Source organism: Bos indicus, chromosome 10 (genome assembly GCF_029378745.1).
Source record: "Bos indicus isolate NIAB-ARS_2022 breed Sahiwal x Tharparkar chromosome 10, NIAB-ARS_B.indTharparkar_mat_pri_1.0, whole genome shotgun sequence".
In the NCBI taxonomy this organism is placed as follows: Eukaryota; Metazoa; Chordata; class Mammalia; order Artiodactyla; family Bovidae; genus Bos; species Bos indicus.
Genome location: NC_091769.1, coordinates 13297774 through 13320439, shown reverse-complemented (window position 1 = coordinate 13320439; position 22666 = coordinate 13297774). Strand labels below are relative to the sequence as shown.

Sequence of the window (22666 nt, the reverse complement as noted above, 5' to 3'; positions counted from 1 at the left end):
ATGGTGTGCTGCAAAACATGGAAGAGTCCAAATCTGCTGTCCAGAAAGAGGAGGACTCAGGGTCACCAGGGAGGCACGTCCAGCTCAAGGACTGCACGCCAGGGTGCGGAGCCAGGACGCCGTAGTGCAGGGAGACGAAGGGGAAGCATGGCAGGGGTGGAGCTCGGAGAAGCAACACGAAGTCAGTGTTTTGTGTGTCCCTGCTAAGTTGCTTCAGGCGTGTCCGACTCTGTGTGACCCCATAGACCGCAGCCCACCAGGCTCCGCCGTCCCTGGGATTCTCCAGGCAAGAACACTGGAATGGGTTGCCATTTCCTTCTCCAATGTGTGTCCCTGGGGCTGGGTAAATGAAAGCAGCCCCTGCTCTTGAAAAATGGCAAATGACCATCTCAGCTTTCTTTCCAGAGCACCCAGAAAGCTAACAAAGGGTTCCTTGCTATTATTTTCCAGTCTGGGGAGTGGGATAAATACACTAACACATCATGAGTGTGTTTATCTGTAATCTAACAGATAACACGAATTCAAACTTCAAATAGCACAAAAGTGTACTGAATGAAAAGTCAATTTTCTTTCCACCCTTGTCTCCAGGCCCCCAGGTCTTCTAAGAGATAATCCAATTACCTGTCTACCAAGGCAAGCTTGATTCAGTCCTTTTTTTTTTTTTTTTTAAAGTGCCCTCACCTTTCTGGCCATAACAAGTCCGGACGGCTTGTGGGAGACCTTGAACACCACACCTCCATTGCCGGCACCCAGCTCACTGATCTTCTCAAAGTCATCATCCTTCAGTTCCCCCACCTTCTGCTTCTGGGTCAGAAAGGCCTCGAGGCGCTTCCGCTGCTGTTCATCGAGCTCCAGCTCCTCCAGCTTCTTCTGCAAGGCCTCCAGGTTGGTCCTGTCCCAAAGTGGGGAGCACAGGTCAACACCGGCATCAGAGAAGCCCACCCAAAGGAGCGCTCCTGCTGTGGAGAGCTCCAGCGCTGGGGCCAGAGAGCGAGCTGACGGAGGCGGCTCGGGGAGGGTCTCACCTGCTGTGGCTCTGCCCCCTGCACTCTACCACCCCTCACGGCGCACCACAGACACACTTCCCCTCTCAAGGTCTGGTCTCCTCGTTTGTAAAATAAGGGAATGAGTTCTCTCTCAGTGGGCTCTGGGCCTACGAAAGGAACCACAGAATCTACTAAAATCCAGAGTGAGCCACCTTACTCTGCCTTAAAACCCCAGTTTCAAAAAGTCCCACGAGTGTTGGTTTTACGACACCATAAACAAAGTACAATCTATTTCCTAAAATCACTAAATTGAAACCAAAGCACATCGTCGAAACAGGCTCTAACCTGAATCACAACAGAAACCCTCCTTCTCCATGTGATCAGATCAGGAACAAGGTGAATCAAAACACAGCAAACAGGATATACCTAAAATTTTTACTTTTGCAACAAACATGAAGTGCATTCATTCACCCACCTTCTTTGAGTAAGAGCCCCACATACAGTGCCTATCATTTCCAAATTCTTTCAGGTGGAGCAAAGATGTCAACGGAATAATCTCCATAAAACTTTAAGAGTTGGATGACTTTCTCCCATTTTAATGCTCACCTAATTTGACAGTAATTTTTTTTTTTTACTGACTTGGACTTACTGAGTCTTTGCACAGCTCTTAACCAGTATTCACAGAGGGAGAAAAAAGAAAACCACTTCGTTTGCAATCATATTTCATCAGTTTATCTTATATTTAAATACATACATTACTTAATTACAATTCCAGGTGTAACTGTACAAATGACTTTGGGGACAAATCATCTCTTAGTAAGCACGTAATCCAACCAGTGGGTGCCAGAGTGAGTGGGTGTGGCAGAGAGCAGCCCGCTAGTGCGTTTTACATAAAGCACTGAAAAGCGCTCATTACCTCCCGGGAGCCTGTGAAGAGAAGGGTGGTAAGGAGCGCTTCTACCATGTTTCATTTTTGTCCTTAGTCTAGACAAACAACACGGGTGGCAAGACAGGCCGGCATTACGCATCAGGAAGCTGGTGACCTCCCCTCGACAGGCACCATTTCGGAGCTTGAAGGGTAACAGCAAGCACCGTCTTCCACTCTTCGTTCACATTATACTCCAAACCTTAAGAAGGAGATGGAGACCCTATGCCTCCCCAGTGTATGGGAGGATCCAATACTGCCTTACAAATAACATGGTACACGGGGCCAGAGAGGACACGGGGCTGATTTTCCCCATCTTCCTCACTGGGTAACTCTGCGGGGAAAGAAGGCTGGGGCCATCAACTGAACTGTCCCCTAAAAATTCGTAAGTTGAAACCTTAACCCCCAGTGTTTGCTGCTGCTAAGTCGCTTCAGTTGTGTCCGACTCTGTTTGACCCCATAGACAGCAGCCCACTAGACTCCTCTGTCCCTGGGATTCTCCAGGCAAGAATACTGGAGTGGGTTGCCATTTCCTTTTGCAATGCATGAAAGTGAAAAGGGAAGTCGCCCAGTCGTGCCCGACTCTTAGCGACCCCATGGACTGCAGCCCACCAGGTCTCCTCCGTCCATGGGACTTTCCAGGCAAGAGTACCGGAGTGGGGTGCCATTGCCTTCTCCAAGGTCATATGGGTAGAGCCCTATTCAGATAGGACTGATAGTCTTGTAAAAGAGGTGGCCTATCCCCTACACACTCCAAGGAAAGGCTGTGTGAAGATACAGCAAGACAGCAGTCTCTACAAGCCAGAAAGAGAGGTCTCGCCAAAACCCAACCATGCTGGCAAGTCAACCAGTCCTCATCTCGGACTTCAAGCCTCCAGAACTAGGAGAAAAGTAATTTCTGTTATGTAAACCACCCAGCCTATGGTATTTTGTGATGTAGCCCCCGCAGACCGAGACAGTTGGTCAATATCGTCATCCTGAAAGGCTCAGCTCAGCCTCATGCTCCCCTCAGGCCTTCAGGTAGGGCGCTGGAACCATGGCTGCTGGGAGTGCACAGCTCACACCCTCTGGTTTCCCTTCTCTAAGGTCTCTCCACAAAGGAGCCCATTGATGACAACATTTAGAAACACACGTCAAATGCAGACAGACCTCACAGCTAAAACCTGGATGAGGTTACAGCTGCCTAGAGGGTCAGTAGTCTGACTGGAAATGCAGACTCAAAAAGCTCTCTAGAACACACACACACAGGGACGTCCCTGGTGGTCCAGTGGTTGACTCTCTGCGCCTCCAATGCAGGGGGCACAGGTTCAATCCCTGGTTGGGGAACTAAGATCCCATATGCCATACAGTGCGGCCAAAAAAAAGAACATACACACACATACACACCCCCACACTGAGCATATATGAGGGAGAGAAGAAAGGGGGGCTAGATGAAAAGATCATCACTCTCCTTAATAACACCGTATTCTCTTTTGAGTGTTTTACACATATTAATGCATTTAATCCACACCCCTACAATTACAACAGAGAGTGAACTCAAGCACAGACAGGGGAAGTAACTCTTCAAAGGTTGTAATCTAGTAAATGGCAGAGCCAGGAGTCAAACCTGGGCAGAGAGAATCTCTAACCTTAATCATGATGCTGTATTACCTCTTCAAAAAGTTCCATACTTTCAAGGGTGGTGACTTGCAAACATGGGTGAGATCCTAGGGTGGCGCACTTAACACACCAGGGCTCAATCAGACGAAAAAATGGTATAAATGGTGTCCCTACATGAAGAGCACTTTGCCTCAGATGCCACCCCGTCTCCCTCGTAAGTCAATCTGAACAACTGCCTTGTGAGAAACACTGGCCACAAGAAGCCACGCCCATTTGGGGGCTGAGGAGGGGGAGGGGGAAGGTGGGAGGGACGCTGACTCTGCTCATTTTCTGACTCGGCAGAAATAAGGAATTCTCCCATTTTGAGGAAGAAAAACTAAATCTGGGCTTTGTGCCACCTTCCTCCCTGCCCTCCCTCCTGTGCTTCACGGTCCTTCCGCCTACTCCATCAGCTAAGGACCCAGCTTCTGATTTGTGCTTTCAGAGGGTGGAGCCACGGAGCAAGGAGACATGGCAAAAACTACAAGCTACGGTGGCAAGACTTTCCTGACGACTGGGGGTGGACCGGTGTCACCAAATTAATGAGTCACAGTAATCAGAAATCCTGGATGCTTATCCCGAACTGGGCATCAACTAGCTGGGTGACCATGAACAAGTCATTTAACTTGACAGTCTGTTTTCTCTCCTATAAAACAGAGTGTGAAGATGCTTACTTCACCAGGACAGGATCAAAACAGAAAACTAATGGGACAAAATACAGGCATTTTGACACATTTCAACACAAATGTTGGGGCAGGTGGGAGTGGGTTGGAGGATAAGGAGAAGCCACAGCATCAACAGCAGGCTCCAAAAACTACTGTCTTTTGTCCTTCCTGTAATTTAATTTCCTGTAATTTAAAAATTATTAAAAAGCCTCTAAATGTGTTTTAAAAACTATTTCAGAGAATGAAAGACAAAAGATTGTATCTGAAGGTGAAAGGAAAGTCCTGGCCACAAAACGACTTTCACGACTCATTAAAGAGAAATCAATCAGTAAGATATCAGCATTCAGTACTGCTTCCTCTCACACAGGGAACAGATAATGTTCAACAGGCTCATCTGTGCCCTCCCAAGATGAAATGCTTCACACAGAGGAAATAGGAAGAGAGGGGCCCCTCACCTCCAGCCACCCGACAAATCTCCAACACTCAGAGGATGAGAACCAGCCTCTCTCACAATCTTTGGTTTTCACTGAAATCAGCAATATCAGGACTAGGGATTAAGAAAAGAACCTGGAGCCTAGCAGGTTCCATCTCTGACACACCCGGCCCTCTTCAGGGAGCAGCTGCGATAGCTCCGACCCCCAGCACGCACACTGCCTACGGCAGAAAGGGAACAACACACTGCAACGTGAACTCTGCACCAGGGCTGTCAGTAAACACGAGTTCATCCAGACACACGAGCACAGGCTTGAAATGGGAACACAGAAGAAAAACAAGGGACTTGGAGAAAAACATGGGTTGTCATTCATGTTCTGAAAACACCAGGGAGGCACAATGAAGTGGGTGGGGATGAGCCTACAGAACATCTCCTTCCCTCTCAACTCACCCATCTGCTAAGCCTCATTACACGGCCACAGCTGGAACCTTTCATTCCTGGCTCGATGTTCACATCAAGCAGCAGCACACAAGGCAGCACATGGAGAGACCTGAAAGACCACCTTATGCAACCCATTCCACAAGTGAGGAGACGGAGGTGCACAGAGGGCGAGGTCCCACAGCTTACGGGCGGCAGGTCTCCCAACTCCTAAAACATTGCCACCTTCAACTTTGATGGTCATTACAACGGGAAGCTGACCTGAAAGGTGGAGGGAGGCAATGTCCAGACCAAGGAATGGGGTCATCAGACTGACACACACCAAACAGAAATGAGCCACAAATGCACGCCAAACACCAGCCCGTTGTCTGTCACCAACCTGAGCACGGCGGCGGCAGGTGGCAGGCCCCACCCCCACCAGGAGGAAGCACAGAGGGAAGAGCAGGGGGTGACCCCCACTCACTGTGCTGGGAGGGGAGGGGGAGCCCCGGTGCACGTGGGTCTCCTCACCAGAGAGCCCAGGGAGTGATGAACTTCTCCTCCTCCTGGGGAATTCGGCCAGTAGGGCCGGAGGAAAGAAAGGCAGAAAGGGAACAACCCCCAGAGACTAAGGATGCGCCCCTGACCTACATCCTATGCACTCCCCATCCGAGAGGTCTTGGGAGCTGCCTCCTTTTCTGGTATCCTTGATTTCCACACCCACTAAAAAAAAAAAAGGATATGGGGAGTAGGTTGGAGAGAGTGGTCTAGATGTCTCAAAGGAAGTCTATCAACATGATAGCCAGCTGAGGAGGTGCAGAATAAGGCAGAGGGCGTATTTGGACTGAGGGGCTGAGGAGCTTCAACCAGGGAGGTGAGGGGAAAGGGGTAGAGCTGGCACCAAGGGTCTCTACATGGCCAAACCACAGACAGCAGGAGATGCAGGGGGCTACAAAGGCAAGGAGAGAGGAAAAGGGGCCTGGATGAGGAAGGCCAAGGGGCCAAAGGCACAGCTCACAACCTCCAGACTCCAACCTGGACTAGCCCACCTGTGTTAGCGCAGCCCACCCATGTGTGCCGACCATGGCCAGCCCCGGACAACATGGTGGGGAGAAGCTTATAGCCCCCCACCTCCATCCTGCAGGCGCTCTGGGAAGGGCTGGTTAACTAATGGGGGAGTAAAATTCTAGGAGTACATATACAGGCTCTGTGAAAGAGACCAGATACAAAAGAATACACACTATGTCATTCCATCTATAAAGAATTCAAAACTAAACTACACTATTATAAACAGTGATGCAAACTATAATACAGAATATTATATAAACAACAGTAGGATAAACAACAAGGCCCTACTGTGTAGCACAGGGAACTATATTCAATATCTTGTGATAAACCACAGTTGAAAAGAATATGAAAAAGAAGATATATATAATTGAATCACTTTGCTGTATAGAAGAAATTAACATAACACTGTAAATCAACTATACTTCAATTTCTTAAAAATCCAAAAATAAAAACAAAGTTAAAAAGTGATTACCCTTTGGTGGGGGAGGGTAGTGACTAGGAAGGGACATATGATGGTTAATTCCATGTGTCAGCATTGCTGGGTCTCAGTGCCAATGTATTTCATCAAACATTATTCTGGATGTTTCTGGATTTTTGGGGTGTTGGGGGGGAAATGAGATGAACATTTAAATTGGTAAACTTTTAGTAAAGCAGATTACCTTCCATAATGTGAACGGGCCTTACCAGCAGTAGAATTCTTCTTCCAGCGGACTGCCTTTGGACTTATAGTGCAACTCTTTCATGGGTCTCCAGCCTGCCAGCCTACCCTGAAGCTTTTGGCCTTAACAGGCTTCCACAATCACAAAAGTGAATTCCTCTAAAAGTTCCAGTCAGTTCTGTCTCCTCTCTCTTTCTCAATCTCAGTATCTCTTGATAATCAGATTAATCTGCCTTGAAAGCTCCGTTCTGATTTCCTTTTATTCTTTTTTTCCCTCTTTGTGTTTCAGCTTGGATAGTTTTTATGAACCCTTCTTTTAGGTCACTGATTCTTTCCTCAGTTCTGTCCAGTTTGCCAATAAGCCTGTTGACCTCTGATGTCATATTATAGGTTTGTTTCATCTCCCCAGGTCTTCGGTAAGAATGCACGCCATTTGACACTACAAAGCCCTCGGTGAATAGTGAAAGGAATACAGACAAAGAAGGGCAAATTAAGACAATGATGTGATGGTAAATAAAAGGTGATTTCACAGATTAAGTGAAAGTGCAATATAAAAAGTACTGGAATCACCAAAAATGATAAACAAATATTTCATATTGCTATGGTATTGTCAGTAATTGTTGGTTAATAAGAATAATGTGTGATTTGACAGTACCTACTACTGATTTATTGCATACCTGCTGTGTGCCAGGTATTCTGCTAAACATGGATAAGCACCTAAATTCCTGCCACCATGGCACAACTGCCACTGTCAGCCCCACTGTACTGATGAAATCCCTGTGTTTTCCCGTTTTCATGCAATAAGTAATAGCGTAGAAAAGTGCACAACGTTGTTAAACACCACCTTTACTGCCTTTACCAGCTTCACCACCACTCCCAAAGACTTCAGAGCAAAGACGATCCTTCAGGTTCCCTAAGCCTCACAAAGAGCCTAGGACACAGACGGCTCTGCAGTTCGGAATATGCTGAGCAATCAAGATGATTTTTGTAGGATTCTAGAAGAACATAAAATTTAGATAGCAAAAAAGGAGAAAGGGCGTTCCAGCAGGGTCTACAATATAGACTGTGGTACAGAACTGGGAGTAAGAACATTAAGAGCAAAGAACACTGGGAGAATCAAGTTTAAAAGTAAAAAAATCAGAAAATGAGAGTCGGGACAGATGTTTATCACTGATTTCACTTTAAATCAAATAGCTTCCAAGCCAATAAGCAAATATTTTTAAAAGTCAAGAGAATGAGTTTGAGTAAAAGAAATAAATAATCATCACATATTCCTATCCTTCAAAAAAACAACCCAACTTCATCCTTGGAATCAAACTGCCTTCTGAAATCATATAAAGAACCTTCCCATGGCATGTTTCTGCAGACAGGCATGCTGAAACACACACACACACACAGGAACCTCTGGAGTGACAGGATCACCCACTCACACTCTTCTTAAATAGTGAACAACATCCTGAATCAGACAGGGCGTGTCAAATTGTTGCTTGAAAGAACTGACAGCCTATGGTTCCTTCTGCCCCAGTGGACAAAATGTGTTCATATTAGCCACACTTGAGTTAATTTCTGAAGGACCAGTCTTCTGTAGTGGTACCAAAAGGAAAGAAAAAAGTGATTGAGTTTGGAGGGAGAGGAAAAAAGATCAGAAGACAGAGGACAAAAAGGTATGCATCACCTTTACTTAATAGGGACAAAAGAGGGATGTAAGAGTCTGACAAAGAACGAACATTTAGATGCAGTTAAGAGATGAGCTCCTAAATGCTAGTCATGGTATACTCATTAACTCACCTAATCCTCACAACAACATTTAAAAATGGGTATGTTGTTCCTGTTTTACAGACATGGAAATGGAGGCCAGAAGTAGTTAAGTGACTTAACCAAAGCTAGGGTTGGAATTCCAAAGTTTGATCTTTCCCCCACACCAGCTAAAGAGCTCATGTCCTTCAAACAAATCTCTAACTTAGCTCATCCCTAACACCAGGTATTTACCCATTAGTGACTTTGAAGTAAGAAGTGTGTTTGGCTAAGAGGTAAAATCCCTGAGAGGGCAGCAAATTACATCTACCCCAAAAGAAACTTCTCTCAGAGGAACATCCGAGGCTGACATACAATTTGGTTGGGGAGGGAAGGGAAGAGATAGGATGCTGACCGGGTGTCCACATGGGGTGAGCAGTAAACGTTCTGGCGGCCCTGAGAGGGCGGCAGGGAAGGGGCAGAAAGTGATGAAAGAAAGCACCAAGGCTGACCTAGGTAGAAAATCCAATAAACTGGTGGTCACCATCAGAAAAACAAAGGCAGCCGCGGAATGGGACTCGCTGACTGTTCTTGAAAGGACAAATCGGTGAAAGCGGCCTTAATACAATGCTGCATGTGATCCCACCCACTGGCGAGCCTGACAGACTACAGTCCATGAGGTCGCAAAGGAGTCAGACATGACTTAGCGACTAAACAATTCCCTGCTCTAGAGAAAGACATTTTAGCAACTCCCTGCATAATAATGGCCCACGGTGTTCTGTGAACGACAGGTGCAGGTTGCTCTTTAAGGAGAAAGGATCCAACCACAACCTTAGACCTCATAACCCAAAATGGTGAGGACAGCTGAGTCCCCGGGGCAAAAAAAAATCAATAGCTAGTGCCCAGAAGCAGGAAGATGTAGTCAAAAAAAAAACAAAAACAAAACAACAAAAACAAAAAACAAAACACAGCACTCAAAACACATCTCCAATTCTAGATCACGTTGAGAAATTTTCATTTCTCCAGACCCATTTCTCCCCTTAAATACACAAACAACATGTTTGTTACAGCAACATCCTTCTCCTTGCTCAAAGTACAGACAAGAGAGGTCAGCAAACCTCACCTTTGAGCACATACCACCTCTGGGGGAAATCTCACTGCCTGGGCCCCTCTAGCAATCTCAGGGAAGCCTGATCTCAGGACCAGGGCTAGAAGGCCATACACGTGCTCACGGAGGCACTCAAGTTCCTAAACTATTAGTCAGGCTCTCCACTTAAGAGTGACTGGTCTGGCAGAGTCAAAACCTAGCTGGTAGAAGTAACATCATAGACCAGAGAGAATGAAATTTAATGAAAACCCAAACTGACAGTGTTCGTTTCTGTCGTCTCAAAGAAGGTGAAGGGTGAGGAAATAAGTGTGCTCGTAACAAATTCCCTCACAGTGGAGGATACCTGAGGCCCGGAAGCCTGGCCCATAGTTGAGAAGGGGCTGCTCCTGAGCTCTGGCATAGGCAGAAGCAGGCCTGGGCAGCACACAGGGGTGGAGCTGGAGAGATGGATTAGATCGCAGAATAAAATGGGAGAGACTTCTATGGGGAGTGGCTGTGAAGCAGCAAAAGATGAAGAAAAGGATACAACATGGCAGAGTGGCAGAGGTCATCTAAACCTAAGACCACCAAAGTTTATGTTGTCTTTATTGCTACAAGACATTCTCCCCACCCCAGACCTTCAGTCTACTCTGCCATGCACACAAACAGCCTTGTGTATATTTTGTTCTTACTGTTGTTTGATGGAAACAAAGGAAAGAGGGCCAAATTCCAAGTTGGTTCAGCACAGAGCAAAGAGAAGAGAAAAAACGCAGAAGGGAAATGTGAGTCCCAAAGAAACAGAAGTGACCAAGAGAATCTAAATCTCCAGGACTGCCCAATCTAGAGGAGGGCAGGGTGTAAGGAATGGGAGTAGATATCTAGGTTACAGCTGTGCTGTCTATAGCCGTGAAAATGCAACACAGATTCATTATGGAGCATCCATGGTGTGATAGGCACTATCTACGCTAGAGGTTAGGGAGGTACAGTGGTGGAAGACAATGTCCTGCCTCACCAGGCTCTGTGTGTGTGTGTGTGTGTGTGTGTGTGTGTGTGTGTGTAAACAGGGAGACAGAGATATAGAGATGACAGAGAGACAGACAGATATCACAGTGCAAGCCAAACACTGGGAAGGGTACTAACATGTACATCAACGACTGCAGGGTAAAGGAGACCATAATGCTGAAACTGAGGTGGGCACAGCGGGACATGGGAACAGAAAAAAGACAACTCCATCTAAGATGAGGAAGGGAAAGCAAAAGTCAGAAAGTGTAATGCCCACTGAAGACAGAACTGAAGGGTATCAGTTTCTGCAGCAGAGGGAAAAGCACTCCATGCAGGCTCGGGCATCAGCATGAACAGAAGAGCGCTGCAAGTTACAAGCCGTCCCAAGTGATCAGAGAGCAGGTGCGCCCAGGAGAGAGCCCAGACGAAACTGGAGGCTGAGCTGGGGCGAGACTGTGAAGGAGACAGCACATCACGCTAAGGGACTAGGTCTGGGAGGAAATGGGGAGACGCCGGCCAAAGGCTACAGACTTGGGGTTAGAAGACAAACAGGTTCTGCATGTCTAATGCTCAGTACAGTGATTCTAGTCAACAATACTATATTATATATTTCAAAGTTGCTAAGAGACTAGATCTTAAATGTTCTCACCACACATACACACAAAAAGAAACGATAATTATGTGACAAGACAAAGGTATTCACTAATGCTATGGTGGCAATCATACTGCAATACATATCAAATCAGTACAATGTATACCTTAAACTTATGCAATGTTATAGGTCAATTATATTTCAATAAAACATAAAAACTCTAAGTTAAAAAATTTTTAAGACGTGGCCCTAGCACACCAGCCTAAAATGCCTGAGGATGTTGTTTATGGTTTAGCAATAAACAGCAGCCTGGCATCTTAGTTTCTAAAAATGCCATCAGAATACTTATTTTACTACTTAAACATTTTTTTTTTCAGCATACATTGGTTCTATATTATACGTCTTACCTTCCATCACCAGATTTGTGACCTGCTGTCATTCAGCGATCCTGGTTTCTAAAGACTCCACTTTCTCCGCAGATCCACTACCTGGTGAAGCAATGCTCATTTTTGCTGTACAGCTCCAGAGAGCCTTTTGTCCCCCACCTCTCTGGTATTTTTTTATTGACTGTATATTTTCTGGCACATAGGCAATCTGAAAATGATAGGCCATTCTGAACTGTACACTTATTTTAAATTTGTATATTTGTATCAAATGAAAATGTTCACTTTTAGAGGGTTGTTAACAGCAATTGGAGAACAACTTCTGAGTATCTTCAGTTTCCTGGAAGGACACTGGATTCTCCATTAGACAAGCCGCAATATCCTTCACATCATGCCTCTCACGTTGCACGCCTTCTGCGTATATGCAAGTGTTTCTCAAAATATTTAAGATACATTCAAGATATCACAATTTGACCAGAATGCAATTTAAGTATGCACTTTTGGGGTCAAATCACCAATAATGCACTCATGCAAAGCAGACATTTAAAGAAGTAAAGAATTCTAGTTTGATGAAACGATCGACAAGGGGTTAATATATAAAATATACAAACATCTCATATGACTCAACATCAAAAAAACAAACCACCCAATCAAAAAACAGGCAAAAGACCTAAACAGACATTTCCTGAAAGAAGACGCAGAAATAGCCAAAAGGCACATGAGAGATGCTCAATATCGCCAACAGTTGAAATGCAGATCAAAACCACAATGAGACATCACCTCACACTGGTCAGAATAGCTATGAACAGAAGTCTCTAAATAATAAACGCTGGAGAGGCTGTGGAGAAAAGGGAACCCTACTACACCGCGGGCGGGAACAGAAACCGGTGCAGCCACTATGGAAAACAGTATGGAGGTTCCTTAAAAACAAAAAACAAAGCTACCTTATGGTCCAGCAATTCCACTTCTGGGTATACATCTGGGAAAAAGAAAACTCTAATTTGAAAAGATACCCGCACTTCAACGTTCACAGCAGCACTATTCATAATAGCCAAGACAAGGGCCCAGCAACAGGCGACTGGCTTGAGAACACGTGGTACGCGTACACAGTGGACGATCACTGCACCGTAAAACAGAATGAAGCACTGCCATGCGCAGCGAGGCGGACGGTCCCAGAGAACATAATTCTTAGTGAAACAAACCAGACCAGAGGAAGACAAATATTATATGATACCACTTATATGTGGAATCTAAAAATTTATACAAATGAATCTATATACAAAGCAGAAACTGATTCACAGATACAGAGCGAGGGGGACAAATTAGGAGAGATGAACAGAAATACATAAAATAGAAAAGCAACAGGACTTACTATATATAGGACAGGAAATTATACCCAATATCTTGTAAAAACTTATAATGGAATATAATTGCCAAAAAACCAAGTCACCGCACTGTATACTTCAAACTAACACAATATTGTAAGTCAACTATACATCAACCTAAAAGAAATTCTAGTTTGCAATCATAACAGAAATAGAGTCAAGAACTGCACAACTCAGAAGACACTGGTTTCCTTGAGAGGATGTAGAAACCTGAAGTCTAAAAACAGCTGAGTTCAACTTTCCAATTCCTTGGAAACCCACTGGGGAATTCTCTTTTAGATAATTAACTCTCGTTATCTGTTCCAAAGACTGGCTCAAAGAAGCCTTTGATAGTACCGTCAAATCGAGTCCATCGTGCATACCAGCTCATTTTAAGGACAGAAGCGTTTCTCTCCTGTCAAACCACAGTCCTGGAGTCAATTCCTAAACCCAACACTGATTCATATTATTGCTATCTATGCAATACATTAATAAATGATGGTTGCTTTTCCAGCTATGCTTGAAGCTCACCAAATTCAGTTTGGCTATCTCATTTCATATATGCATTACTGAATGCCTGAGGGCTTTTTTATTTGCAGAATTGCACCCTCTGTCAATACTTTACCTCCAATGTATAACCACAATCTTAACAAAAGACACTAAAATTGTGGAAATAACCCTGAATTTGAAATCAAGAGGTCTACAGCCTCCATCAACTCTGCTGGTAACTGATCATCTAACCTTGAACAAGCTCTCTCACATGTATTAAATGGAAGCATACTCTTGTCCTGTGTTACCAAAGACTGTTATGAACATAGTGAGAATGTGCTCTGAAACAAACAGCTGGCCACATTAAAAGAGATGCTTTTCTAAAATAAATAAGAATACCTTTCCTCTAACTTATTCTTGCTTACAAAAAGAGTGTGATTGTGGGTGACACCTCACATTAATTGTGAATCCTCAAAAAGCATTAAAGAATACATGAATGACCAAAATTAGAAAACAAAATCTACCTAGACAGCACATTCAGTCAGTTCAGTAGCTAGTCGTGTCCGACTCTTTGCAACCCCATGGACTGCAGCACGCAAGGCCTCCCTGTCCTTCATCTCCCGGAGAATGCTCAAACTCATGTCCATCAAGACAGAGATGCCATCCAACCATCTCATCCTCTGTTGTCCCCTTCTCCTCCTGCCTTCAATCTTTCCCAGCATCAGGGTCTTTTCTAATGAGTCAGTTCTTCGCATCAAGTGGCCAAAGTATTGGAGTTTCAACTTCAGCAACAGTCTTTCCAATGAATATTCAGGACCGATCTCCTTTAGGATTGACTGGTTTGGTCTCCTTGCAGTCCAAGGGACTCTCAAGAGTCCTCTCCAACACCACAGTTCAACAGCATCAATTCTTCAGCACTCAACTTTCTTTATGGTCCAACTCTCACATCCATACATGATTACTGGAAAAACCATAGCTTTGACTAGACAGACATCTGTTGGCAAAGTAATATCTCTCCTTTTTAATATGCTGTCTAGGTTTGTCATAGCTTTTATCCCAGGGAGCAAACATCCTTTAATTTCATGGCTGCAGTCACCATCTGCAGTGATTTCAGAGTCTGAGAAAATAAAGTCTGTCACTATTTCCATTGCTTCCCCATCTATTTGCCTTGAAGTGATGGGACCTGATGCCATGATCTTAGTTTTTTGAATGTTGAGTTTTAAGCCAGCTTTTTCACTCTGCTCTTTTCACTTTCATCAAGAGGCTTTCTCTTTGCTTTCTGCCATGAGTGGTGTCATCTGCATATCTGAGGTTACTGATATTTCTCCCAACAATCTTGATTCCAGCTTGTGTTTCATCCAACATGGAATTTTACATGATGTACTCTGCATATATGTTAAATAAGCAGGGTAACATTATACAACCTTGATGTACTCCCTTCCCAATTTGGAATCAGTCTGTTGTTCCATGTCCGGTTCTAACTATTGCTTCTTGACCTGCATACAGATTTCCCAGGAGGCAGGTAAGGTGGTCTGGTATTCCCATCTGTTTCAGAATTTTCCACAGTTTTTCGTGATCCATACAGTCAAAGGCTTTAGCACAGTCAATAAAGCAGATGTTTTTCTGGAACTCTCTTGCTTTTTCGATTATCCAACAGATATTTGATCTCTGGTTCCTCTGCCTTTTCTAAATCCAGCTTGAACATCTGGAAGTTCTTGGTTCATGTAGTGTTGAAGCCTCCCTTGGAGAATTTTGAGAATGAATGACCAAGATTACAAAACAAAATCTACTAAGACAGTACTCCACTGCATATTAAACTTGAGTTATTAGATGTAGAGAAAAACAAGACAGCAAAACCAGCCTTATGAAGCATTCTTTGGACCTTGATCGCTTTGGGTTAAAATTCTGCAGTTTCTGCCTGGCATACAAAAGAGAAGCATGCTCTTACTGCAGCAGATAAAAAAGGTTTGTCCACAGGCTCTTCCTCTTCACTTCTCCCCACCCACTTCCTTTTCTTCCAAAGGAGAAAGGCTCTCATTTACTCACTGGTTTGCCACATCCTGCCTCAGAAGCTACTTCCTAGGAGCTGCCTGGGCTATTCTGAGAGGAGTTTTAACTCCTCAGGCCCTCAGGCCCGAAGATACTTATGGCATCCCTGCCCATTATCTATCATTTACAGTCTAGTAACTAGACTCTACTTGATCAGATAATTAATACTTCCAACTTTTCTTCATACTGGTTTGGGACTAAGCACTTTACCTACCACAGAGTCAGGCAGGGGCCATATCTCTTGGCCCTATCTGGGGGCTCCAACTAGCCCAGCTTTGTTTAGTAGTAAAAAAAGAACAAAGAGTAGAAATGATCCAAGCATCAGTATCAAGAATCTCAATGCACATAACAGTGCATTTGATATCAGAGAAAACCCACTGAAGCCAACCTCCCGTCCCACATGACCTTGGTAAGCTAACACTGACATTCACGCACGCATTTCATGTTTAGAGACTATCTACTATACGTCGGGCCTGGGCTAAAGATGGGGCATCGAGACTGAAGTCCTGATCTCCAGAAGTTCACAGGGCAGGCGGTGAAACACAACACATGCGTGTGAAGATCACCACATTCCCCCGCCCCGCCAAGAGGTCTGTCTCCTGAGTAGTTCATAGACAGTTCCACTGGAGCTTTTCCAAGGAAGACCATGCAAAGGTTCATGGTCAAGATAATTTCTGACATCAAACTTCCAGGAGAGGTAGGCTCCCAAACACTGGCAACAAACTTGGATGAGAGGTTAAGCAACGAGCCCAATCGACACAGGGGTGCAGGAGTGGAGCCAGGACTGCAAACTCAGCTGTCTGCCTCCAGAGATCACTCCTACACCACCAAACAAGAGCACCCACTAGGAGTCAGAGCAGAGTTTGTATCTATGGGGGGAGCTAGTCATGGTGTTGAAAGTGGAGCAGGGCATCATTAGCTCCTTTTTTTCCCTTAATTAAAGAGACTTGAGCTCCTCTTAGTAAAGAAAGAACAGAAAAATATAGACATTTTTAATTAAGAAATGAATCAACACTGACCACCTACTACATGTGAAACCTACGCCGAGAACTATCATCTGCTGTTACAGAGGGACGTCCTGCCTCGTACACCACCCAGTGCAGCTCGACGGGCCCCTTCGGCTGGCCAGGCACGTGAGTCGCTCCCAACGGTTCCCCCTCAGACAAGGAACAGGCCCACCCCTAACGAGGGGTGACCAGAGACCAGCTGACAACGTACTAACTGCTGAGCTCCCAAGCATCCGCAAGTCCCCTAGTAGGAGAATGTAGAACATGGAAGCTTCCACCACAAACGAAAAGCATTATTTCTTTTCACACGCCAGACTTGCACCTACCGTTACATTTCACTAATCTTCAGCAGTCTAAACACCTGACTTGGATTCTGTGTCTGTCTGCCATATTTGAAACACCAAAGTTGAATGACTTCTAGAGCCAAATTAACAATAGTTTTTTCTCTCCCTCCACATATACTTCCCTCTTTTTCTTTTTTCCCAGAAAGTTGAATCCTATTAGCAGCTAACTCTACAGAAATCTGTCAAGATTTCAGTGGCCATTACCAAAGAAATGTCAAGAACAACTGTGAGGGTTCACAGGAAATGAACTCACTCTGCGCCGGAGGCCTTTAACAACGAGCAACTGGTCATTTTCCCTCACTTTAAACTGAACATATAGACTCTGACCTACTTGTAAGACAGATCGAAGGGCAGGCTTTGGGACAGGGCAGAACCCAGCCCCGCTCTAAAAAGCAGAGGCCTCCGATCTCGTTTCAGGTCTTCACCAGCTGTACCACACCAAGTAAGCTTCCTAGCCTCTCTGGACCTCAGTCTCTTCATGATACATCCAGGAGACTGAACTCTCAAAATCTTTTCCACATCTAATACATAAGGACAGACAGGTGGCTGTGCTTGGAGGAGAAAGAATGAGAGGTGCTGGAGGTGAAAAGGATGATTAATATAACATGACGCTATCCTGGGTCCAGAAATAGCCTGGCTTAGTGCTGCATTCACCTTATCAGCCTAGATTTATTAGGGGGGCGGGAGGGCTGGAGGGTGGGAATCACAGCCACCTACAGTGAAATTAAACCCTTTCCCAAATGAATTCTGCTGAAGTGTGATTTATCCAGAATGTTAGAGAACTTAGCAGTATGAAACCATGTTACCGAAATTATATTACTGCACAAACTTAACTGTTCCCCAATGCGATCTGCAGAGAGGATGCAAAGCTGACAATCCTATGTCTGTGGCCATCTGTCCTATCCCAGTCCCTGGAGAGGCGTGGGGGGAGAGTGTGAAAAGCCACAGGTGCCACCAGTGTCACATATCCATCAAAGAGCCCAGCATTTGCTGGGGATAAGTGTTCAGCTCAGCATGCAAAAGAGGCTTGCCAATCCATCCGGCCCCAAACACTCCCTGCACCTTCCTCTGTGCCAGGCATGCGACTCAGGGAACACCACAGAATGTCACTGCCGGTTTCTTCACCAGGCTTCGTACTGACTAAAAAGGCACTTAGCTGCCTGCAAGACACACACATGGCCCTTAACCAGGACCAGCTTCCTCATCTACCTGGTAGAGATAACACACTGCACCTGCCACATGTGGTTGAGTAAAGAAATAAATAGATGTAAAAACAATAAGCAGCACACAGAGCCTCGCAGAACAAATGCTATGATTACCACCGACACTGTGACCCTCTTGCACCAAGATATTATAAACTGAAAACAGCCAATCACAAATTGGAGTCAAAGTCAGACTTCACAAGGATTAGCCAAGCCTCAACCTTGGGAAAGGAGTGTCTTCTGCCCTCTGCTATCTCAAGGCTTGAGTCATTCAACAGAACGGTACCAAACCAGACTCTAGGAAACAGGATGTGCACTGGAAATAATGATGACTAAGACCCAGTTCCAGACTTCCTTAAGTCCAGTCCAACTAGACTGAGTTACCCAAACAACTGACATGTGATGGGATATGTAGTGCATGCTCTGGACGATGACCACTACCTGGAGTGGGTGGAAGACAAGTCTGTGATGGATTTACAGGAGAGCTGACCTACAAATTGAGCAAGATTAGGATGTCAAGCCTTCCTCAGTGATCAATGCAAAGAAATAAGAGGAAAACAACAGAATGGGAAAGACTAGAGATCTCTTCAAGAAAATTAGAGACACCAAGAGAACATTTCATGCAAAGATAGGCACAATAAAGGACAGAAATGGTATGGACCTAATAGAAGCAGAAGATATTAAGAAGAGGTGACAAGAATATACAGAAGAACTCTACAAAAAAGATCTTCATGACTCAGATAACCATGATGGTATGATCACTTACCTAGAGCCAGACATCCTGGAGTGCAAAGTCAAATGGGCCTTAGGAAGCATCACTACAAAGCTAGTGGAAATGATGGAATTCCAGTTGAGCTATTTCAAATCCTAAAAGATGATGCTGTGAAAAAGCTGCACTCAATATGCCAGTAAGTGTGGAAAACTCAGCAGTGGCCACAGGACTGGAAAAGGCCAGTTTTCATTCCAGTCCCAAAGGAAGGCAGTTCCAAAGAATGTTCAAACTACTGTATAATTGCAACTCATCTCACATGCTAGTAAAGTAATGCTCAAAATTCTCCAAGCCAGGCTTCAACTGTAATGAGCTGAGAACTGCCAGATGTTCAAGCTGGATTTAGAAAAGGCAGAGGCACCAGAGATCAAATTGCTAACATCCGCTGGATCATAGAAAAAACAAGAGAATTCCAGAATAACATATACTTCTGCTTCACTGACTACACTCAAGTCTTTGACTGTGTGGATCACAACAAACTGTGGAAAATTCTTAAAGAGATGGGAATAGCAGACCACCTGACCTGCCTCCTGAGAAATCTGTATGCAGGTCAAGAAGCAATAGTTAGAACTGGACATGGAACAACAGACTTGTTCCAAATAGGGAAAGGAGTATGTCAAGGCTGTGTATTGTCACCCTGCTTATTTAACTTATATGCAGAGTACACCATGCAAAATGCTGGGCTGGATGAAGCACAAGCTGGAATCAAGATTGTTGGGAGAAATATCAGTAGCCTCAGATATGCAGATGACACCATCCTTATGGCAGAAAGCGAAGAGGAACTAAAGAGCCTTTTGATGAAAGTGAAAGAGTAGGGTCAAAAAACTGGCTTAAAACTCAACATTCAAAAAACTAGGATCATGGCATCAGGTCCCATCACTTCATGGCAAATAGACAGAGAAACAATGGAAACAGTGACAGACTTTATTTTCTTGGGCTCCAATATCACTGCAGATGGTGACTGCAGCCATGAAATTAAAAGATCCTCGCTCCTTGGAAGAAAATCTATGACAAACCTAAACAGCATATTAAAAAGCAGAGACATTACTTTGCCAACAAAGGTCCATATAGTCAAAGCTATGTTTTTTTTCCAGTAGTCATGTATGGATGTGAGAGTTGGGCCATAAAGAAGGCTGAGCGCTGAAGAATTGATGCTTTCGTTCTGTGATGTTGGAGAAGACTCTTGAGAGTCCCTTGGACTGCAAGGAGATCAAACCAGTCAATCCTAAAGGAAATCAATCCTGAATATTCATTGGAAGGACTGATGCTGAAACCCCAATCCTTTGGCCACCTGATACAAAGAGCTGATTCACTAGAAAAGACCCTGATGCTGGGAAAGATTGAAGGCAGGAGAAGGGGACAACAGAGGATAAGTAGGTTGGATGACATCACTGACTTGATGGACATGAGTTTGAGCAGACTCTGGGAGATGGTGAAGGACAGGGTGGCCTGGAATGCTGCAGTCCATGGGGTCCTCAAAGAGTCGGACACGACCGAGCGACTTAACGGCAACAAGGATTTCAACATGTACTAAAGGTGGAGAAGGCAATCCCAATAGAAGACATAGTATGAGCAGAGGCCAGGGCCCATTGAGGAAGACCTCTAGAAGAAACATGAAGGAGAAGCTGAACCCAAGACCTACCTGGAACTGACCCTCAACATCTGGTTTGAGCCCCAGGAAGAAAGGGAAGCCATACCTTCCCTGTATGACAGTGACTACCCCTCCCTATTCCTACACACACGCACACACGCTCCCCAGGAAATCCTCTTTAAACTCTTGGAGATGAAAGCTGAGCTTCCCGGTGGTGCCTGCCAGGCAGACGGCCGCCTCGAGACGCTGGGAGGAGTCTATATTAGGATGCACTGTGGCAGTTGTTTCCCAGGCACCTTGTGCAGCCTCCTCTTTCACTGAAAATAATTCTTTTCCTTCCTGCACATCCCCAGATATTGCAAGTATGCCCGGTGTTGTCTCTATTCTAAGTCTGTGTGGATAAAGAACAGCTGAAGAGTCTCATCACTGGAAGTTCTTTGGGAGGTGAGAATTTTCTCTCCTTCTCACCTGATAGAAAATAAGGCACCCTGGGACAGGAATCTAGTCCTGGTCCTCCTCATGAGCCCAGTTAATCATCAAAAAGCAGTTTACACACACCAAGTATCTATGAATCCTTTCTGCTGGGTAGGGATTACTGTGCCCATTTTACAGATTCAAGGATATGAAAAAACTTGCACAAGATCACTGAAAATAGAGGCGGAGTCAAGATTCAAACTCAAGTGTGCTGGTTCCAAGGCCTCTCCCCTGAGCCTCACTGTCTCCAGGCTATGTTCACTCAGAAGTCACACTCGTAATTCAAAGCAGAACCTGCTGTGTGACAAGGTCAACTTCTATTAAGGTTTTCTTCTAGTCCTAGATTATCTATGCCAAAATTAAGACTGCAAAAAAGATCTCCAAGATTCCTTTCAACAATAAAGTTTAACCTACTTATGATCTACTTAGAACTTGAAAACGGGCCCAGGGGTGACCTGTAGGGTCATGTGGAGCTCATTACCTAAACCCAGAAAGGTAAGAAGGCATTACCACCAACCTCACCTTGCAGGAAAGCAGGCACAGAATGGTCATGTGGCGAGTTAATAGTTGTAGAAAAGGAATTCAGATCTCACACTGTTGCTCTACATAAGGTACTATTATTCAAAAGTACTGCAGCCTGAAAATTCTGAAGACTTTCAAATCCCTCCGAAAAAGGGGTCGGTCTCTAGATTCAAATGAAACACCTGGGGTGGGGGAGCAGAAACATTTGTTCAAAAATCTGATCAGGAAGCTGGGTTCTTCACTGCAGTAACACCAAAGACAAGTACCACTCAGAGGTGAATGTCTTCCTCAGACCATCCTGCTTTTGGGTCTGTTGCCTCCAAAACTCTTATAATCCCATCCCCAACTTTCTAGAAATTAGATCCTACTCTCAACAATCCAGTGAAGACCTCTGGATGCTCTGCACCCACCCACCCATCCCCTGCTCTCAGACAGAAAGGCCAGGTGTCAGAGCCCCCCAAGATTCCATGCTACCATCTCCACCGCCTTTCAGGTGCTCTCTGCTCCGCCTCTGTGCTCTCAGGGAAGACAGGCACTCTCCCAGACACCTTGGTATCAGTCAAATCGGTTTTCTTTGCTGTTTTTTTATGTGCTGGGTCTTCTTTGCTGCACAGGCTTTCCTCTAGTTGTGGTGAGCAGGGGCTACTCTTCACTGTCCTTTGTGGGTTTCTCACTGTGGTGGCTCCTCTTGTTGGGGAGCACGGGCTTCAGCAGTTGTGGCACGAAGGCTCTGTCGTCATGGTTCCCAGGCTCTGGAGGCAGGCTCAATACTGTAGTGCACAGGCTTAGCTGTTCCACAGCATGTGGGATCTTCCCAGATCAGGGATCGAACTGGTATCTCCTGCACTGGCAGGCAGGTTCTCTACCACTGAGTCACCACAGAAGCTCCTCAAATTTGCTTTTAATCTCTCTGAGCATACTCATTTACGTGATTTTAACATTTCCTTTGGGAAAAGCCCCAAACTTTAATTTCTCTGTTTCTGAAAGACAATTTTCTAAGCTATGAGTCTGTTAGACTGAAATCAAACATCACATTTAGGCTTCCTAAAAATACTACCCCAGTACAATGCCTTGGTTTTTCTCACAGGTTCATCCCCCAAGCACACACATACATTTTAGACTGTCATTTAAACACTGGAGTATATAATTTAAACGTCTTTAACAGCATGTACTAAAAGAACATTTCCATGTGATTCTTCACTTTATTTCAAAGCTATGATCCAAACTGAAGCTTTTATTGAATTTAGGACTAAATAGGTATATATAT

The 22666-nt window shown here is 44.8% G+C and overlaps 2 protein-coding genes across 3 annotated transcripts in view; one reads left to right on the top strand and one right to left on the bottom strand.

Annotated features, from left to right (window-relative positions):
- SNAPC5 (small nuclear RNA activating complex polypeptide 5) overlaps positions 1-1094 on the top strand; it is a 43460-nt gene extending 42366 nt beyond the window's left edge. The window contains exon 4 of the mRNA XM_070796937.1: positions 673-1094. The gene's annotated coding sequence lies outside the window, so the exon portion shown is untranslated. The remainder of the gene's footprint in view (positions 1-672) is intronic.
- Positions 1-22666, bottom strand: part of MAP2K1 (mitogen-activated protein kinase kinase 1) — a 75028-nt gene that overhangs the window by 37383 nt on the left and 14979 nt on the right. For both annotated transcript variants that reach the window (XM_019968156.2, XM_019968157.2), the window contains exon 2: positions 682-892. In XM_019968156.2, coding sequence (XP_019823715.1) covers positions 682-892 — 211 coding nt within the window. The remainder of the gene's footprint in view (positions 1-681; positions 893-22666) is intronic.